Raw genomic sequence first — 22444 nt, forward strand, 5'->3', positions numbered from 1 at the left:
CTCAATGTCAGCAAGACAAAGGAATTGGTTGTTGACTTCAGGAAGAGTAATGGACCACACGACCCCATCTACATAGGCTGTGCGCAGGTGGAGCAGGTCAAAAGCTTTAAGTTCCTCGGGGTGAATATCACAAATGACCTGACTTGATCTAACCAAGCAGAGTCCACTGCCAAGAAGGCCCACCAGCGCCTTTACTTCCTAAGAAAGCTGAAGAAATTTGGCCTGTCCCCTAAAACTCTCACTAATTTTTATAGGTGCACCGTAGAAAGCATTCTTCTAGGGTGCATCACAACCTGGTATGGAAGTTGTCCTGTCCAAGACCAGAAGATGCTGCAGAAGATCGTGAACATAGCCCAGCACATCACACAAACCAATCGTCCGTCTTTGGACTCACTTTACACCACACACTGTCGGGGCAGTGCTGCCAGGATAATCAAGGACACGACCCACTCAGCCAACACACCTTTTGTCCCTTTTCCCCCCAGGAGAAGGTTCAGGAGCTTGAAGATTCGTACGGCCAGATTTGGAAACAACTTCTTTCCAACCGTGATAAGACTGCCGATTGGATCCTGACCCGGATCTGGGCCGAACCTTCCAAATATCCGGACCTGACTTGCACTACCTTATTTTCCCTTTTATATTTTCTAATTATGATTTATAATTTAAATTTTTATTATATTTACTTCAATTTGCACTTCAGGGAGCACGAAGCGCAGAATCAAATATCACTGTGATGATTGTACACTCTAGCATCAATTGTTTGGTGACAATAAAGTAAAGTAAGTAAAGTAACACATAGGTTGTTTGTCGATCTTTGTCGAATATGTATAGTTTTTTTTGTAAAACTGAGTTTATTTTTCTTGCAAATGCCTGCAAGAAATTGAACCTTAAAGTAATGCATATTTACATATAGTGCACATACCTTGATAATAAATTTACTTTGAACTTCGAACTTTGAAATGGGTTGCCGTCTTAAATACAAGGACACATTCAGGGTGCTGATACAAAAGAAATTAAATCATCTAGAGCTTAGTGAACCTTCGGACATCAGTCACTGTGTGTGGTTATGAGAGATTTTTGAAAATAAGGAATTAGGGCAGGATGTGGAAACGAGGTAAAGGATCCATCATGAGCTCATCAAAATGCAAAAAAGCACAATGAGTTCAATGGCCTCCTCTTGCTTCAGTTCCTGACATTTTTAAAAAATAAGTGGCCTAAAATAGCTCCTTTACTTTAGTTCTCAACTACCTTGAAAGGCACTTTTTCAATATTATTACTTCAACGTTTGGGTTTAAGTTATGGTATAAGAAAAACACCAAGCGTACATGAAAAGTCACTAGTATGCACCTTGCTTTGCATTGAGTCTTCTTTCAACAAGCGTTACTGTACTGCAAATAAAGTAACAAAAACAAAAGAGAGGGCATATAATTATCATAGAGTTTGATAGCCAAGGGCCTATACCCACTGGAGTTTAGAAGAATGATGGAGGATCTCATAGAAACTTATTGAAAGGTCCAGATAGAATGGATGTGGAGGGGATATTTCCTATAGTGGAGATGTCTACGACCAGAGGACACAGCCTTAGAATAGAGGCATGTCTATTTAAAACAGAGATGAGGAGGAATTTCTTTAACCAGAGAATGGTGAATCTGTGGAATTCAATTCCACAGGTGGCTCTGGAGTCAAATCATTGGGTATTTTTAATGAGAAGATTGATAGGTTCTTCATTAGTCAGGGCATCAAACACTATTGTGAGAAGGCAGAAGAATGGGGTTGAGAGGAATAATAGATCAGCCATGATAGAATGGTGGAGCAGAATTGATGGGCTGAATGGCTCCCATGTCTTATGATCTTATGTAATGCCAGTCAAGGAAATGATCTGAAAGTTAAAAAAAAGTCGGCCTTCTCGCACAACTGCAGAGACAAAATTTACAACTCCAAGACTTCCCACAGTTACAAATACCTATCTTAAGTACATCCCATACATATAAAGGAGCATTTGAGAGACCAGTGGAATGGATTTACCAGCAGATGTGAGGCTGTTGGCATCATCTCATATGTGCAAACTTTATTTCTGGCCCCATTGGCGGGTTAAGCAGAGTTCACAAGAAGACAGCCCTGCCACGACCTGGGAGGATCTGCACCAATAGGGCAAAAACTAAATTCAAGAAACAAAAAAAACTATAAATTGAAATTATTGTTCATTGAGAGACCGGAAACTGGAACCGCTTTAAGTCATTTGTTTTAAAAAGCGAATTATTATGTTTATTCTTTCTCTGACAAACAGCAGAAATTCATTAAAGCTGGATTATCAACCTGACAGGAAAATCATTTAATCTGACAAATTTCAAATATAGTTTCGAGACTGGATTAATTAAATGTTCCATGTTTGATTGCATTAGTAGTATGACTCCAGAGCTTGTTTTCAGGATGTGGTTAAAACAATTAAAATGCCTGTGTTTAATTAAAATCCTACTGAATTATTTCAGCATGCACAGTGGGTCCTTATCAGAAACTTAAGAAAACATATGTGATGGTTAGCATGGAAGCAATGGATTCATCCTCTGGAACAGCCACTAAAATCTCATAACATCATGTGGTTCAACCTACATTGCTGTGGTTTATCCAGGTGGGACCCTTTCCCCTCACCTGGCTGAACAGTTCATCCGAGCTCATCGCCTGAGAATATATCTGTCCTATCTAAATTTGATAAAACTGCATAGCACTGAGAAAGTCATTCAGCCCATCATGTCGGTGTTGGATAAACTTTAGAATTTCCAATCAATCTTCACCTCGTTATCTCTCACCGTTCTATAAACCCGTCATTTTTCAGAAACTTATAATTAAATTTGCTCCTGTTACACTGTCCAAAATCCATTATAGGTCATAGAATCTTTTATTTGCCTCACCAATTCTTTAACCACAGAACAGCACAGCATAGAAACAGGTGCTACTTCCTATGGTGTCTGTGCCAAGCATGATACCAAATTAAAGTAGTCCCTTCTGTCCACACGATTCATATCTCTCTGTCCCTGCACATCCATGTGCCTATCTACCACTACCACATACAATGCCTTTGATCTATGTTTTTGATTTACCAACTCTTTTGCCAGTAGAACTAGTTTTTCCCCATGCCTTTTGATTTAGAACATAATTGTTACTCCTGCAACTCTTCATTGGGCTAAAAGTAACTATTTCTGGCATTTCTAGTCCTTCCAGATAAATGAAGTCTCTTATTCTTTTGTCCCAACTCTGAAAAACTGTTTTCCACTCTTCACGCCAAGAGAGAAAATAGAATGAGATACCATGAATTGAGGAACTGTAAATTTGCCATTTATGTGAAGGTTGAGCAAAACTTCCTCAGGTTTGCAGTCTTGTCCTGAGTTGCGTGGACTAAGAATTCAATTTGTGCAGACTCCTCCTTAAATCTGCAAGTCTGCAGGGCTGGTGGTTGGAAGTGAAGCAGCATGTGAACGTGGTATTGCAGACCGTGCTTAACCCTTGAGGTCATCGATTCTATACATCTCTGAAACAAAGGATTCTATGTGTTGTTAACAACTTCATCAACACCTATAACCTTACTGACAGTGGAATTATGTCCCCAAACTCATTCCCTGAATCCATCATTTCACCGTCAGCAACTTTGCTGCAATTTCTCACCTGAAGCATGTTCTATGGTTGACATGCTTCCCCTTCCTCTTATGCGCTCTCACAGAAACGAGAATGACAAGCTTCCATTCTGATTCTGAGGTGGTTTTGGCAAATGTTGGAACTGTAGGCACTTCCACAGATGGGAAAGGGCTTGCTGAGGGGGTGAATTGTGGGTAGTTTTGGAACGGTCCATTCCTTGTTTCTATCATGCTCTTGATGCAGGCACTCAAGGTCCTCAAAACCAACCCAAATGCTCCTGTTCCTCTGAGAGATCATGGGCCTGAGGTTCCCAGTGCTCAGCAGGTTCCACGTAAATACGAAGTATGTTCGCATTTTTGTCCTGTAGATGACAGTGAGAATGAGTAGCTTGTTACAAACTGCAAGAACAGAGCAGCTGCGATTTATGTGATTCTCTTGGATGTTACTTTATTTAGAGAAATAGAGATACGGCACAGTAACAAGCCCTTCTGGGCCAAGGAGCCTATGCCGCCCGATTGCACTCAAGTGACCAAATAACCTACTAAACCCCACATCTGTGGAATGTGGGAGGAAACTGGAGCAGCAGACAGTCACAGGGAGAGCGTATAGACTCCTGCAGCCAGTGGCCAGGTTGCTGGCGCACCACACACACACACACACACACACACACACACACACACACACACACACACACACACACACACACACACACACACACACACACACACACACACACACACACACACACACACACACACACACAAAATTTGCTTCTATTTCTCTATCCAGAATTCCATTATAGATCATATGATCTTTTTTTAAAATCACCTTTGCAATGTGAGCTATGGATCAAGCACAAGCAGATAAGACTAGTTCACTGGGCAACATCGTCAGCGGGCATAGGTTGGGCCAACAGGAATGTATAACTCGATGACTCTATCTGGCTGTGCTGGGAAGAGCAGAGAGAGAGAGAGAGAGACATCAGGATTGAAGGATTTTAGAGATAGAGGATACTGGTTAGGTTGGCCTTGTGTTTCCCAGTGTGATGGAGGCTGACGAGTGACGTGATAAGTTATTGAGTGACATCTGTAGGTGATGCACCATCAATAACTCACTCTGAGACGTAAAGGCGAGATATCGGCTTTTATTGACTGGAAGAAGGAACAAGCAGTGAGTGACCACCATACTACATCCTGGAGACTGAGAGGCCGGGCCCAGGCTCTGATCGCCTTTATACAGGGGTCTGTAGGAGGAGCCACAGGAGCAGTCAGCAGGGGCGTGTCCACACGTATATGTAGTTCACCACAGTAAAGGTGAGAGGACATTGGTTTAGAAGGGATTTGAAGGGAAAGTTATTTTTTTTACAGTGAGACTGGTTGATACCTGGAACTCATGGCAGGATCAAATACAATCATTATATTCAAGAAACATTTACACGAGTATTTGAACAGGCAAGGAATAGAAAGATACAAATCTAAGTGAATGCTGATTTCGGGACCCCACTTATTTTTCCTTGTTTCTTATATAGTTCCTGGAACACAAGGGCATAACATAACCTATAATATAATCTCCCATATCTCGTCCCTAATATTTTGAGATATGCTCAGCAACCCGCCCCCCCCCCCCCCCCCCGCCCACCCCATCTCTCCCAAAAAATGGGAACTCTTTCCTAGTGCCATGGGCCTTGGATCTTAAAATTCTGGATACCCAACAAGCCTGAAAATACCAGGGGTGAAACGTTAATAAATCAGTGTTCTTCATAATACAATTTGACATAATACCTCTTCTCACAGAATATTGACTTACCGTGAGCAGTGCCATAAGATATTTGTAATTATACAAAATCATGTAGTTTTCATAAGAATATTTAAATGTGCACTTAAATATTTATGTCAGAATGACATTTCTTTCTGCCCTTTGGGATACTTAAATGCTTCTTTCATTTTTGGTTTGTCTCTGGGTTATTTGCCACTTCCACTACCTGCTTTTTGATAGATTTTTGTCTTTTCTGATGGATTGATTAAATTTGCATGCAAAGTTTTTTTTTCTTCTTCACTGTGCATGTCTGCTTCCCCTTAGTTCTGAAAACTCAACCCACAGCTGCTCTGCACTGCAGAACCGGGGTTATCCAAGCCTCACTGGCTGAGCTGCAACATGCAAGCAGTGCATGTGTTTGCCTGAGCTTGGAGGCATATCTCTAAGACGGTGCTGACACTTTAATTGAAACATATGATAATAGCTACTTTCCACAACTACTGCGTTCTTGAGCCGACCTGCACAACCTTAAGCCTAACCTCAGCAAAAGGAAGATTGCACCATCGTAGACTTGGTTCCAGTTGTTCCTTGCTTTTTGCACTAGGTCTTCCTTTTACGCAACCTACTTGCTCTCCGTCTTCACCAATTTGTCTTACACGTCATCTATATTCGGCAGGCATGTGAAGCTGTTGCAAACAAGCCTTTCATCTGCACCTCATTGTACCTGTGCACATGACAATAAACTGCACTTAACCTGCCTTGACATATCTTGAAATCCTGAAGTCACATCTACACAGAGGCATGTCAGTAATTACATAGGAACTGCTTTCAGACATGCTGGTTGAAGGGTAAATGTTGGTGGATACTAGATGCTGACTTTCCTTTCAGTGATGTAATAAATGTAATTTTTTTTTACAGGAAGTCCACCGAACCTGAACAGACAGGGCCTCACTTTAATGCTATAAAGTTAATACTATAATACTATATATAATGCTATAAAGGGCACCTCTGGAAAGGGAGCACTCTCTCAGCATTGCATTGCAGTGTCAATTTACATCTTATGCTTGAATTGCTGAAGTAGGACTTGAACTCACGATTTTCTCATTCATTATAGGAATGCTGCCCAATTAAACAAATTTGGCATGCAAAAAGTGAATGGCTAAAGGCACAGAAACAAAAATATTCCAGCGTCAAAAAGATTCTCTGGTACATTTATCATTTCTCACATCCCTTTCAAGACACTTCAAAGGTCTTCATGGGTTCAGGACAGTGTATAAGATTATGAGGGAATTCACACTTACTCATCAAGTTGGAGAATCAAGAACTAGAAGGAATAGGTTTAAGGGGAGGGAGCAGAGAATTAATAGGAACCCAAATGGCAAACTTTTCACCCAGAGGATGGTCAGTATATGAAACGAGCTGCCAAGGAAAGTGGCTGCACCAGCATTGAAACATTGAACAGCGGGTACATTGATGCACCATCAATAACTCTCGGAGACGCGAGTTAAGTTAGGCTTTTATTGGCTGGAAGAAAGCACAAGCAGCAAGCGACCACCACACAACATCCTGGAGACTGAGGGAGGAGCAGTGCCTCCACGCGCTTTTATACAGGGATCTGTGGGAGGAGCCACAGGAGCAGTCAGCGGGGGTGGGGGGGGGGCCTGTCCAGACAGGTATATGTTGTTCACCACACACATTGACAACTTTTAAAAGATCATGGATAAGAAAGGCTTGGAGGGATATGGATTCAATACTAGCAAATGGGACGACCTTAACTGGGATTAAAATGAGAACTCTTGGTCAGTATACACCAGTGAAGCAGAATTGTCTGTTTTTGTACTGTATGACTCTATAAGAAGTTCTATATAGCCTTGTCATCAGTGTGATAGCACAGGAAACACCAGAGTAAATGGCCATGAACTGAAATCAACAATGGCTAAATAATCTGCTTTAGAGGTGTTAAATGAGGTTTGAGAGTTGCAGGGTGGGGATACATCTCAACCAAAGGAGGCATAAGGCATTCCTTCCCTCCGCCAGCCTGCAGGTCACCCTTGGCAAGGTGTAGCATCTGCTTAGCTCCCTCCACCTCCGGTCAACAGGAGCAGGTGGTGCATATCATTAAGTCCTGGTTACACGACCACAGACGTCAGGTGGCGGTCAGGCTCTGAAGAGTATTGATAACGTTGGGGGGGTCAGCTGTCTTGTAAAGACACTGCTCAGAAGAACGCAATGGCAAACCACTTCTGTAGCTAAAGTTGCCAAGAGTAATCATGATCATGAGACCATGACTGCCCACATCATGCAACACAGCACATAATGATAATGAATATGGGCTAAATATTGGCCAGGATAACGGGGCAAAAACTGGACCAAAAGCCTGCAGATACTTGAAATAACATGGCCATTCAACAACCATGGTGAAACTGGATTGGCTCTTCCAGTCAATAACTTTTCATCAAAGATGACCCTTCTTCACCATTTTAGGGAGGGTTCACTGATGTGAAACTAGAAAAGGGGCTTCCAACCTGGGGTCTATGGGCCCCTTGCTTAATAGTATTGGTCCATGGCAAAAAAAGGTTGGGAACCCTTAACCCAGAGGAAAGAGCTTTAAGATGGGATGGGAAAATGTAATGGTGATTTATGGGGCGGTGTTTTACATGGAGTGGTAGGTAGCAGGAACAGGCTGCCGGGGAAGTGGTAGAAACAGATATGATACCATTGTTCAAAAGGCGTTTAGACAGACACATGAACAGGCAAGAAATTGAGGGATGTAGACCACATGCATGCAGATGCACAGTTTAAGTGGGCATCATGGTCATCACAGACATCGTGAGCAAACGTGCCTGTTCCTCTGTTAGACACATCAAATGCTGGTTCCTACTAAAACTCAGCAGATCAGGCAGCATCTATGGAGAGGATAAAGAGTCAACATTTTGGGCCGAGACCCTTCATCAGGACTGGAAAGGAAGGGAGAAGAAGCCCATGCTGTACTGTTAAATGTTTTATGCTCCATATACTTCTCTCCCAATAAATTCTGTCTGACCTATTCAGTGATTCCAGAATTTTAACCTTTTGTTTCATATTTTCCTGCTTCCAATTAATGTATTTTACGTACTCATTTCTTCATAGATTTCCATTCTGGAAACACATATCCTTCATTACTATGGTGCCATGCAATCTTTTGCCTTCAGTGTCTCCTCAAAAAGACGGGGCTTTTGACAGTATTGCACTCCTTGATCCAACACTGCAGTGGCAGGGTACAGAAACAGGACAAGCAAAATAGAGAAAGCAGAAAGAAATAATTTAAAAACTATATGAAAAACAAAAACAAAGTTGCAGCAACTATTGCATTGCTCCTTCAAAGAGTGGGCACAGGTACAATGGGCTGAATGGCCTTTGTTTTTATCATTCTATAATTTGGGGAAATAATGTATTAAATGTGGCAAACCAGAGAGAACGTGTTCTGTGACTAACGTTGTACAATATCATGGTGGTATTATAAAAATGTAATTGGATATATCTCACTCAGGCTCAAACGGATAAAATAATAATCTGTAATGCATATAAAATTAATTCAAAATACACAATTGCATAAAATTTAGAATCAGCACTTAAAATTCACTATTCTTGGCGAAGCTAAACTAATTTCAGAATAATTTACTCAGCAGAATCCCTTGCATGGTTTATATGGTTTTACAGAAAGTTTCCAGCAATTTTTTTCTTGAAATACTGATCTGTTATTTCCCTGCTTCCAAATAATGTCATTTGTACACTCATCTGATTATAGATTTTCCATATTGATCTATCTTTGCCAAAGCTGCCTAAAAGCTTCAGGTTTTCAACCAGCGGGATTTTACCTCCCCAAACAGAAGACTGTTGGTGGGCTATAGTTTTATGATTCTTAAGTCTTCATTCCTGGAATTAATCTAGTCACCTCATACTGCACCCATTCTATCGCACGTATAACCACCTTTAAGTGAAAAGATCAAATATCTCAGACTGCTGAACATGGAGCAAAACAAAAATAAAGAGTCATAGAGCCACTCAGTGTGGAAAGTGGCCCTTCGCCCCAAATGGTTCATGTCAGCCAAGAAACCATTCTAAGCTAGTCCCATTTGCCAACCTCAAAAGCTCAAAGTTCAAAGCAAATTTGGTACTGATGTACATATGTATCACCATATACAACCCTGAGATTCATTGTCTTGTGGCCATACATAGTAAATCCAATAGAAGCAATGAAAGATGGCACCCATCAGGACAGACAAACAACCAATGTGTAAAAGACAACAAACCGTGCAAATACAAAACAAAAGAAAATAATAATAAATAAATAAGCAATAAATGAAGAGTCCTCTAAAGCGATATATTGTGGAACCGTAAATAGGTGGGTGAACTTATCCCCTCTGGTTCAAGAGCCTGATGGTTGTGCATAATAACTCTCTGAATCTGCTGGTGCTGGTCCTGAGGCTCCTGTACCTCCTTCCAGATGTCAGCAGCAAGAACAGGGCATAGCCTGGATGGTGGAGGTCCTTGATAATGGATGCCACTTTCCTGTGATGGTGCTCCATGTAGACGTGCTCAGTGTTGGGGAGGGTTTTACCCGTGATGGTTTGGGCTAAGTCCACTACTTTTTCCAAACAAGAGAAACTCTGCAGATGCTGGAAACCCAAGCAACACACACAAAATGCTGGAGGAACTCAACAGGCCAGACAGCATCTATGGAAGAAAGCACAGTTGACATTTCAGGCCAAGACCTTCCAGCAGGACTGGAGAGAAAAAAAAATTAAGGAGTAGATTTAAAAGGTGAGGGGAGGGGAGAGCGAAACACAGGGTGATAAGTGAAACTGAATGGGGCCCTCCCCCACACTTTCTGCTTTCCACAGGGATCGCTCCCTATGCGACTCCCTTGTCCATTCGACCCTCCCCACTGATCTCCCTCCTGGCACAAGTGAAGCAAATGCTACACCTGCCCCAATACCTTCTCACTCACTACCATTCAAGGCCTCAAACAGTCCTTCCAGGTGAGGCAACTCTTCACCTGTGAGTCTGTTGGGGTCATATACTGCATCTGGTGTTCCCCGTGTGGCCTCCTGTATATCGGTGAGACCCAGCATAGATTGGGAGACAATTTTGCAAGCACCTATGCTCCAACCACCAGAAAAAAGCAGGATCTGTCATTTTAATTCCACTCCTCATTCCCATTCCGCTATCTTTATCCATGGCCTCCTCCACTGTTGTGATGAGGCCACACTTAGAATGGAGGAACAACACTACATATTCCAGCTAGATAGCCTCCAACCTGATGGCATGGAACATCAATTTCTCGAACTTCCGGTAATGCCCCCCCTCCTTCACCATTTCCCATCCCCTTTTCCCTCTCTCATCTTACATCCTCGCTTGTTTATCGCCTCCCTCTGGTGCTCTTTCCCCCCCCTTTTCTTTCTTCCATGGTCTTCTGTCCTCTTCTATCAGACTCCCCCTTCTCCAGCCCTGTATCTCTTTCACCAATCAACTACCCAGCTCTTTACTTCATCCCTCCCCCTTCAGGTTTCACCTATCACCTTGTGTTTCTCTCTCCCCTCTTCCCACCTTTTAAATCTACTTCTCAGCTTTTTCTCCCCCAGTCCTGCCAAAGGATCGCGGTCTGAAATGTCACCCATACTTTTCGTAGAAGCTGCCTGGTCTGCTGAGTTCCTCCAGCATTTTGTGTGTGTTGCTCCACTACTTTTTGTTAGCTTTTCTGTACAAGGGCATTGGTGTTTCCATACAAACAGTATTGTGATGCAAACAGTCAATATACTCTCCATTACACATCTATAGTATTGCCTATCCAAACTGACTGGTGAGGAAATCGAGGGTCCAATTGCACAAAGGTGCTTTGAGGCCAAGATCTTGAAGTTATTGATTAGTTTTGAGCAGATGGTAGTATTGACTGCCGATTTGTAGTCGATGAAGAACACCTTGATGTATACACCTTTGCATATACCATTGCATAGACCAGAAGATATAGGAGGAGAATTGGGCCACTGGCCCATTGAGTCTGCTCTGCCATTTCATCATGGCTGATCCATTTGTCCTGTCAGCCCCAATCTCCTGCCTTCTCCCTGTATCCCTTCATGCCCTTACCAGTCAATAATCTATCAACCTCTGCCTTGAATATACATAAAGACCTGGCCTCCACAGCTGCCTGTGGCAAAGAATTCCATAGATTCACCACACTCGGACTAAAGAAATCCCTCCTCATCTCCATTCTAAAAGGACACCCCTCTACTCTGAGGTTGTGACCTCTGGTTTTAGACAATCCCATCATTGGAGACATCCTCTCCACAACCACTGAGTCAGGTGCTGAACCATTGAGATCTTCTTTTGGTATCCTCTTTAATATTATTGGCTAGCTTACTTTTGTATTCCATCTTTACCTTCTTAATGAACATTTTTTTTGTTGGTTTTTAAAAGCTTCCCCACCATCTAATTTCCTTCTAATTTTTGCTCTATTATATCCCCTCTCTTTGGCTTTTATATTAGCTTTGACTTCTCTTGTTAACCATGGTATCCTTTAGAATCCGTCTTCGTCTTTGGGATGTATATATCCTGTGACTTCCAAATTGCTTCCAGAAATTCCAGCCACTACTGCTCTGCCATCATCCCTGCCAGTGTTCTTTACAGATCAATTCTAGCCAAATCCTCTCTCATGCCTCTGTAATTCCCTTTACTCCATTGTAGTTTGATACATCTGACTTTAACTTCTCCTTCTCAAATTGCAGGGTGAATTTAATCATATCACAATCACTTTACCTAGGATTCTTGTCCCTTAAGTTCTCTAATCAATTCCAGTTCATTGCACATCACCCAATCCAGAATAGCTGATCCTCTCGTAGGCTCAACCATGAGCTGCTCTAAAAAAAAACATCTCATAGTCATTCTAGAAAATTCCCCTCTTGGAATCCAACACCAAACTGATTTTCCCAATCTACCTGCAGGAGAATTGTATAGAAGATCCTATATCTCATAATTTTTGAATTTTTTTTTAATTATCACCAATTTGGACACACTCTCATAAAGGTTTGCCACCCCACTATAACACAGTCCCTCAAGTCATGGTGATATCTTTGCAAATTTTTTCTGCACTCTTTCCAGTTTAATAGCATCTTTCCTATAAATCTCTTCCTCTTCATGAACAACCCGCTCTGATCTTCTGCCTGCTCTGGATCTCTTTATTGCTAATTGCCGACGGGACATCAACCGTCTTGACTTCACCACACCCTGTTCAAATTCCGACCTCACTCCTTCCGAACGCTCTGCTCTTCGCTCCCTCCGCACCAATCCCAACCTCACTATAAAACCCGCTGATAAGGGGGGAGCTGTTGTTGTCTGGCGTACTGACCTCTATCTGGCCGAGGCACAGCGACAACTCTCTGATACCTCCTCTTGTTTACCCCTTGATCATCACCCCACTAAGGAGCACCAGGCCATTGTCTCCTATACCATCACCAACCTTATCAGCTCTGGGGATCTCCCATCCACTGCCACCAACCTCATAGTTCCCACACCCCGCACTTCCCGTTTCTACCTCCTACCCAAGATCCACAAACCTAATAGGTCCAGGTAGACCTATTCTCAGCTTGCTCCTGTCCCACTGAACTCATTTCTGCATACCTTGACACTGTCTTATCCCCCCTTGTTCGATCTCTTCCCACCTATGTTCGTGACACTTCTCATGCTTTGAATTTTTTCAATGATTTTAAGTTCCCTGGCCCGCACTGTCTTATTTTCACCATGGACGTCCAGTCCCTATATACCTCCATCCCCCACCGAGATGGTCTCGAAGCTCTTCGCTTCTTTTTGGATTCCAGACCTAACCAATTCCCCTCTACTGCCACTCTCCTCCATCTAGCAGAATCAGTTCTTACTCTCAATAATTTCTCCTTTGGCTCCTCCCACTTCCTCCAAACCAAGGGTGTAGCCAAGGGCACCCGTATGGGTCCCAGTTATGCCTGCCTTTTTATTGGCTTTGTGAAACAGTCCATGTTCCAAGTCTATACCGGTATCCATCCCCCTCTTTTCCTTCGCTACATCGACGACTGCATTGGCGCTGCCTCCTGCACACATTCTGAGCTCGTCGACTTCATTAACTTTGCCTCCAACTTTCACCCTGACCTCAAATTTACCTGGTCCATTTCCAACACCTCCCTCCCCTTTCTTGATCTTTCTGTCTCCATCTCTGGAGACGGCCTATCTACTGATATCTACTATAAGCCTACAGACTCTCACAGCTACCTGGACTATTCCTCTTCCCACCCTGTCTCTTGCAAAAAGGCTATCCCCTTCTCACAATTCCGCCGTCTCCACCGCATCTGCTGTCAGGATGAGGCTTTTCATTCCAGGATGAAGGAGATGTCTTCCTTTTTTAAACAAAGGGGCTTCCCTTCGTCCACCATCAACTCTGCCCTCAAACAGATCTCTCCCATTTCCCGCACATCTGCCCTCACCCCATCCACCCGCCACCCCACTCGGGATAGGGTTCCCCTTGTCCTTACCTACCATCCCATCAGCCTCCAGGTCCAACGTATAATTCTCTGTAACTTCCGCCACCTCCAACGGGATCCCACTACCAAACACATTTTTACCTCTCCCCCTCTTCCTGCTTTTCGCAGGGATTGCTCCCTACGCGACTCCCTTGTCCACTCTTCCCCCTCCCCAATCTCCCTCCTGGCACTTATCCTTGTAAATGGAACAAGTGCTACACCTGCCCTTACACTTCCTCCCTCACTACCAATCACCCAGACAGCCCTTCCAGGTGAGGAGACACTTCACCTGTGAGTCGGCTGGTGTGGTATACTGTGTCCGGTGCTCCCAATGTGGCCTTTTATATATTGGTGAGACCCAACACAGTCTGGGAGACCGTTTCGCTGAACATCCACGCTCGGTCCGCCAGAAAAAGCAGAATCTCCCAGTGGCCACACACTTTAATTCCACGTCCCATTCCCATTCTGATATGTTTATCCATGGCCTCCTCTATTGTCAAAATGAATCCAAACTCAGGTTGGAGGAACAACACCTTATATATTGGCTGGTATCCTCCAACCTGATGGCATGAACATTGACTTCTCTAACTTCTGTTAATGCCCCTCCTCCTCTTCTTACTCCATCCATGACATATTTAGTTGTTTGCCTGTTCTCCATCTCTCTCTGGTGCTCCCCCCACCTCCTTTCTTTCTCCTGAGGCCTCCCGTCCCATGATCCTTTCCCTTCTCCAGCTCTGAATCACTTTCGCCAATCACCTTTCCAGCTCTTAGCTTCACCCCACCCCCTCCGGTCTTCTCCTATCATTTCGCATTTCCCCCCTGCCCCCACTACTTTCAAATAGACAATAGACAATAGGTGCAGAAGTAGACCATTCGGCCCCTCGAGTCTGCACCGCCATTCTGAGATCATGGCTGATCATTCACTATCAATACCCAGTCCCTGCCTTGTCCCCATATTCCTTGATTCCCCTATCCATCAGATATCTATCCAGCTCCTTCTTGAAAGCATCCAGAGAATTGGCCTCCACCGTCTTCCGAGGCAGTGCATTCCACACCTCCACAACTCTCTGGGAGAAGAAGCTCTTCCTCAACTCTGTTTTAAATAACTGACCTCTTATTCTCAATCCATGCCCTCTGGTACTGGACTCTCCCAACATCTGGAACATATTTCCTGCCTCAATCCTATCAAATCCTTTAATTATCTTAAACGTTTCAATCAGATCCCCTCTCAATCTCCTCAATTCCAGTGTGTACAAGCCCAATCTCTCCAATCTCTCTGCGTAAGACAGCCCTGCCATCCCAGGAATCAACCTAGTGAATCTACGCTGCACTTCCTCAATTGCCAGAATGTCCTTCCTTAAACCTGGAGACCAAAACTGTACACAATATTCCAGGTGTGGTCTCACCAGGGCCCTGTACAAATGCAAAAGAACATCCTTGCTCTTGTATTCAATTCCCCTTGTAACAAAGGCCAACATTCCATTTGCCCTCTTCACTGCCTGTTGCACTTGCTCATTCACCTTCATTGACTGGTGAACTAGGACTCCTAGGTCTCTTTGCATTTCTCCCTTACCTACCTCGACACCGTTCAGACAATACTCTGCCCTCTTGTTCCAGCTTCCAAAGTGGATAACTTCACATTTATTCACATTGAATGACATCTGCCAAGTATCTGCCCACTCACTCAGCCTATCCAAGTCTCCCTGTATTCTCCTAACGTCCTCTTCGCATGTCACACTGCCACCCAGTTTAGTATCGACAGCAAACTTGCTGATATAGTTTTCAATGCCCTCATCTAAATCATTGACATAAATCGTAAAGAGCTGTGGTCCCAATACAGAGCCCTGTGGTACCCCACTAGTCACCTCCAGCCAGTCTGAGAAACACCCATTCACTGCTACCCTTTGCTTTCTATCTGCCAACCAGTTTTCTATCAATGTTGAAACCCTGCCCCAATGCCATGAGCTCTGATTTTACTCACCAATCTCCTATGTGGCACCTTATCGAATGCCTTCTGAAAATCTAGGTACACAACATCTACTGGCTTACCCTCGTCTAACATCCTTGTTACACCCTCAAAAAACTCCAACAGATTAGTCAAGCATGATTTGCCCTTGGTAAATCCATGCTGGCTCGGCCTAATCCTATTTCTGCCATCTAGATGTGCCACTATTTCGTCCTTAATAATGGACTCAAGCATCTTCCCCACGACTGACGTTAGGCTAACAGGGCGATAGTTCTCCGTTTTCTCCTTCCCTCCCTTCTTGAAAAGTGGGACAACATTAGCCACTCTCCAATCTTCAGGAACTGATCCTGAATCTAAGGAACATTGGAAAATGATTACCAATGCATCCGCAATTTCCTGAGCCACCTCTTTTAGAACCCTCGGATGCAGACCATCTGGACCCGGGGATTTATTAGCCTTCAGTCCTACCAGTCTACTCATCACAGTTTCTTTCCTAATGTCAATCTGTCTCAATTCCTCTGATATCTTATGACCCTGGCCCATCCATACATCTGGGAGATTGCTTGTGTCCTCCCTGGTGAAGACAGATCTAAAGTATGCATTAAATTCTGTTGCCATTTCCCTGTTTCCCATAACAATTTCTCTCAATTCATTCTATTACTATTACTAATCTATTACTATCTTTCCTTTCAGTTAGTCCTGACGAAGGGTCTCAGCCCAAAACGTCAACAGCACTTCTCCCTATAGATGCTGCCTGGCCTGCTGTGTTCCACCAGCATTTTGTGTGTGTTGTTTGAAATTCCAGCATCTGCAGATTTCCTCGTGTTTGTTGTTTCTTATAAATCTATTTATTATCCACAAAAGAAACATTAGCTATCCTTAGCATGGTACTATCTGGTGATCCTGCTCTGATAGCATGAATATTCTAATCAAAGAGATAAAAGCATGATTCTGTTTCTCTCCACAGGTCCTGCCTGTGGAGAACTCTAGCATCCTCCAGATTTGTTATGGTTTTACAGCTGTTGCCTCATATAATCTTCCATTTACAGTCAAACTCCAATGATGTGAAGATCTCAATGGCTCAGCACCTGACTCACCAGCATGTATTTGCTGAACTCCTTTCCATTCGCAAAGACCCCAGTTCCTGCGCTGTTTCCCTGCTGACTGGCACCCTGGATTCCACACACAATTCCCACTCAACAGAGCCCTGGTCCTTGTGTTCCCTGTAAACTTAACTAGTTCAGCAGAAAACTTATTATACTATGTAACACCCAATAAAAATCAATTATTTAATTAAGCTCTTTAAGGTGTTGTGGTTTTGGTGTACATAAGGATATTGGGAAGAATGGGGAATTAATTAAATCAATTATGCTGGGGTATTAAGAGAAATAACATTCAATATTCTCCAAAATCTGCTAGTCTGGTGCAATCAAAGTCCCAAACATTCCTGATAATTGGAATTTGACAGGTGTACAGATCTATTGACATGGCAATACCTTCAAATTCATCCACCTTTTTCATGACAATATGACCAGCTAAGTCCTCGCAATTGGTGACACCTCAGAAAAATTCAATATTTCAAATGGAGTGAATCAAGGGTGTGTGCTGCTCAATTTGTTCTTCACATATGTGCTGAACCATGCAATTGAAGACCTCGAATGTGGTGTATACCTGAAGTACAGACTTGATGGATCACCGTTCAATCTGCTCTATAAGCACCAGAACGAAGATCATCAAGAAACTCATCCTTGAAGCCCTCTATGTTGACGACTGTGCTCTGATGGCTCATATTGAGTCCACCCTTCAGCTAATTGTCAGTAAATCTGCAACAGCCTCGTGTCTCATTGGTCTAACCATCAGCCTAAACAAGACAGAAGTCCTGTTTCAACCTGGTCCTGGATCAGCTGCTGCCACCCTCTCTATCACAATCAAGACTGAGAACAGTGGATGAATTCAAGTAGCTCAGCAGTGCTATTTGCAATGATGGCTCGCTAGACAGGGAAATCAGCGCCAGGCTCTGCAAGGCCAGACAGAGCCTTGGGCAACTGCGATCACATGTTTTGGACCAGCACAACATCTGTCTGTGCACAAAGCTAAAGGTGCACGAAGCTGTTGTCCTCAGCTGTCTCCTGTATGGATGTGAAACCTAGACACGTACAGAAGACAGCTCAAAATGTTACAGGAATTCTATATGCATAGTCCGAGGTCAGTCCTTGTTATCCGTTGGCAGGACTGAGTCACAAACCAGAGGTCCTCAACAGCGCGAGGACCACAAGTGTTGAGGGTATGATTGTAAAAGCACAGCTTCAGTGGACGGGGCATGTCATACACATGCAGGATTCCTGGATCCTCAAGCAGCTACCATATGGTGAGCTTTTGCTGGGCTGGAGGGATCAAGGCAAGCCTTGTGAGATGTTCAAGGACTGCGTGAAAACTAACATTGCAAACGCCGTGTTTGTACCAAAATGGCTGGAGCAGAGTGCACAAAACTGAAGTGGCTGGTGAGCCTTGGTTAGAACCACTCACAACAAACTGGAGGAGAGACGCCGAGCAGTACTAATCCCAGCTTGACAAAGAAGGAAGGCCTCTACTTCCAGATCCAGCTGAGTTCTCATGTCCTTATTGTGGACTTCTATGTTGCTCACAACTTGGTCTAAGCAGCCATCTACGGATGTCCAACAGAACTGCACAAATCTAACTGTCATCATTGGATACGACTAACAACCAGCCCGTCAATCAACCACCTTCAAATTTACAGAGCCAAGATGGTAATTAGGGAACATAACTGAAAACCTGGTCAAAGAGTAGACGTCCAAGGTGCATTTTAAAGGAGAAGAGAGAAGTTAAGTGTGGGGACGGTAGTCCAGAGTTTGAAGTCTTGCCAGCTGAAAGTACTGCTGTAGGGTAACGTAACTGGGAGAAATGGGCATAATTCACAACTACCGACACTGAGTCAGATTTTCGCTTTAAGAGGCTGGTCTGACGAGATAATGTTATTATGTAAAAGGTTTTTAGCACGCTATTGTTGTGTAGGTTTTGGAGTTCAATAAAATGTTTTATGGTTATCATTACACATAAAACGCCTCACTTCATTCTATTTGCGAAAACCTACATTGCCAGAAATTACAGAGTACTTGAATTCCAGGATGGCCAAGAAGCTGGAATTAGTGGAGCACAGAAATCATGAAGATAGCAAGGATAAGATCAAAATCATGGATTGACAGCACTTTCCTGAAAATACAATTATTGTGCAAGTAAGTTTATTTGGATGCTGTCAATTGTGACAATTGAAACAATCCACATCAAATGATCCAGAGATGGAAGTTTAAATGTCCCTAACAAAACTATGCTACTTAATAAAGTTAACTAAAGTTAGCATTAGTAACAACAATCATGATTCAATGAATTGCTCTTAAAACCCAACTGGTTAACTAATGTCTATGCACAGAAGGAGGAAATTGACCTTCATCGACACAACAACAACGTGGCTGCCTTTCAGTGTTCATTGAAATAACCTGGCGAGTCACTCAGTTCAAGAACTATCAAGGATGAGCAATAAATGCTGGCCTTGTCGGTTATGTTGACACCCCAGAAATAAAAAGACAGCCACTGTTTCAAATCACCTGCAGTTCACAAGCAACACCAACATAGGAGCTCAGCATTTATCAATTAATGTAATTGGAAGCTGCCATTCCTAGGTAAATTGTAGAGAAAACAAACAAAATTACATTTATTCATTTTATCAGACTCGGGAATACCATCACACTCAGATGTAGAAGGATTCTTCATTGCTGTTGCCGTAACAGTTTTGTTTTACCAGTCAATGTTGTTTAGCCCTGAGATGAATCCCCAAACCTGGAAGACCAGTGGACCACTCTTAGTCTGGCCTCTACCCTTTGACCTGTTTGGCATGGGTGACCCTACCAAGAGCCAAAGCATAAAGTCCTCAAAGCACAGAAGCCTCCAAATCCTATAACAACATTTTGGTTCTCTCGGAGGCATTCACAAGTAGGCAGTGAGAAGGTCAAGAGCAGGCACTTAGAAACTCATCTCCTGCTACACAAGCATGTCAAGGTATTACCTGCTGACTCAAAAACCATTCCCCTGAACTGGATTTCAGAGGCAAATCTCGACATGGTGTTATGACAACAGAGTGCATTTAGTGTTACTGACTGGGGCTCAGTTTATTCCCCTGTAACTCCATAAAAAACAATATGATTTTACAGAGCTTTATTGGTCTAGTCAATTCTTCTTCAGCAGTGTTCACCTCACTGCAGTGGGCTGCTCTACCCATCAATCTGATGGGACTAAGGCACGCTCATACACGGACGTTAAGGAGTGTGCAGTTCCAACTGCTCAATTGACAAAATAATCAATCCAAGTTGAGTGCTAATAGACACATGAGCATGTACAACTCCACGAGAGGCCAGGCAGACTGACTTCCTTCAAACAAACAACTCACCTTATTTAGCAGAACATAATAACAAAGCCCAAATTTCCTATTCTGCTAATCAAAGAGAGCACATACTTTCATGTTTTATTACAAAGGAGGCAAGTTGACCCTTCAAGTCCTTGCCAGTTCTCAGAATATTTGCATCAGTCAGATCCCCCTGCTTAGTTCCCAATAACATTCGCTCAGCTACCCTAATTCTCTTGTCACCTACCTATTCTACGTGTAAAATGCAGCAGACACTTATCCTCCCTACATGTCCTCTGGATGTGAAAGGAAATCAAAGCAGACAGGAAAAACACAGTCACAGGGAAAACCTGAAAACGCCACAAAAAAAAGTACCTAAGGTCAGGATCAAACCCAGGTTGCGGGAGGCTCCCAGACCTGAAATGCCAACTGTTCGTGGGCGCTACCTGACCTACTGGGTGTTTCCAGCGTTTGGTTTCTCGTCTGGATTCCGGTTTATTGGGCTGCATCGGGACCAGTACATTTTGGACCAATTATGCGGCTGCCCCAGTTTAAGCTTCATGGAAATAGTTAAAAAGGTTTTAAAAGGGAAAACTACTGTGTAACTGAACACAAATATACAACTGCAGATGCTGTGGATCAAAGAGTACGTACACGACGCTGGAAGAACTCAGCAGGTCAGGCAGCATCCGTGAGAAAAGAGTAGCCAAAGTGTCAGGCCAAGCCCCTTCATCAGGAACGGGGGGGAAGAGAGGGCCGGAGCCCAGTAATAGAGATAGGGGAGGGGGAAGGGCTAGAGGCGCCAGGTGGAGAACCAATCAGAGGAAGGATAAAGGGGGGAGGGGGAGGGGATAAGCATGAAAGAACTGTCGAGGTAAAGGAGCAGAAAGTTGAAAGGGGAGAGAGGCAGAGGGGGACCTAGGATAGGGGAAGGGGGAGGGGGAGGGAATTAACGGAAATTGGAGAATTCAATGTTCATACCACCAGGCTGGAGGCTACCCGGACGGTAGATGAGGTGTTGCTCCTCCAACCTGAGTTTGGCCTCATCATGGCAGCAGAGGAGGCCATGTATGGAGATATCTAGATGGGAATGAGAGACAGAGTTGAAGTGGGTGGCAACCAGGAGATCCTGTCTATTGTGATGGACGGAGCAGAGGTGCTCAACGAAGCAGTCCCCCAATCTGCGTCGGGTCTCGCTGATGTAGAAGAGGCCGCACCAAGAGCACCGGATGCAATAGACAACTCCAGCAGACTCGCAGGTGAACTGTTGCCTCACCTGGACTGTCTGAGGCCCAGAAAGGTGGTAAGGGGGGAGGTGTGTGGACAGGTGTAGCATTTGCACTTACAGGGATAAGTGCCGGGTGGGAGTTCTGTGGGGAGGGACGTGTGGACCGGGTAGTCGTGGAGGGAACAATCCCTGCGAAAAGCTGAGGGGGGTAGGGAGGGAAAGATGTGCTGGGTGGTGGGGTCCTGTTGAAGGTGGCGGAAGTTGCGGAAACACAGTTACTCACTGTTTAACTGAGTAACTAATTCTTGCAGAAGCGGCTATCTCAAACCCCTTTTCTCCACTAACACATATCCCTTGATCCCCTTAAACGTCCAAAAACCCATGAATCTCTGTCTTGAACGTGCAGGATACCACTAACAAAGGACGAATTTCCCTCAAAGTAAACACTTTAACGTTGCTTACCATGGCAATGCTTTGGTTGAAACTTAGTTCAACGTCGTAGAAGTTGCCGTCATGGTGGACAGGTAGGGTTGCCTGTGCCCAGTGCCGGTCCTTCGAATTAGACCAGTGCAGAGGAGAGCCTCCAAGCCGGCTGTGCAGGCAAACTCTGAGGACGTATTGTCCTTTAGGCAGTTTGTCCTTCACACCTCGTAGGCACTTCAGATGGATCTGCGCTGGCTGAGGAGTCCCAGACCACTCGACCTAAATACAACACATTGCATAAGTACACTAGCACAGAACAGTGTTCAGAAATCCATAACACTTTCATCTGAAATCCTTCTCATTATCATTCTCAGAGGACTGGAGAATTTTAGGTATGAGGAAGGATTCGATAGGCCGGTAGATAAATGGGAAATAGAATTAGTACAGGTACATACAATGATTGTCTTGGATATGGTGGCCCTACTTCTGTACTGTACAAC

At 43.8% G+C, this 22444-nt stretch overlaps 1 protein-coding gene across 1 annotated transcript in view; it reads right to left on the minus strand.

Moving 5' to 3' along the window:
• Positions 1-22444, minus strand: part of ofcc1 (orofacial cleft 1 candidate 1) — a 569853-nt gene that overhangs the window by 435079 nt on the left and 112330 nt on the right. The window contains exon 9 of the mRNA XM_059985698.1: positions 21984-22223. Within this exon, the coding sequence (XP_059841681.1) occupies positions 21984-22223 (240 nt within the window). The remainder of the gene's footprint in view (positions 1-21983; positions 22224-22444) is intronic.

This window comes from Hypanus sabinus, chromosome 1 (genome assembly GCF_030144855.1).
Source record: "Hypanus sabinus isolate sHypSab1 chromosome 1, sHypSab1.hap1, whole genome shotgun sequence".
Classification (NCBI taxonomy): domain Eukaryota; kingdom Metazoa; phylum Chordata; class Chondrichthyes; order Myliobatiformes; family Dasyatidae; genus Hypanus; species Hypanus sabinus.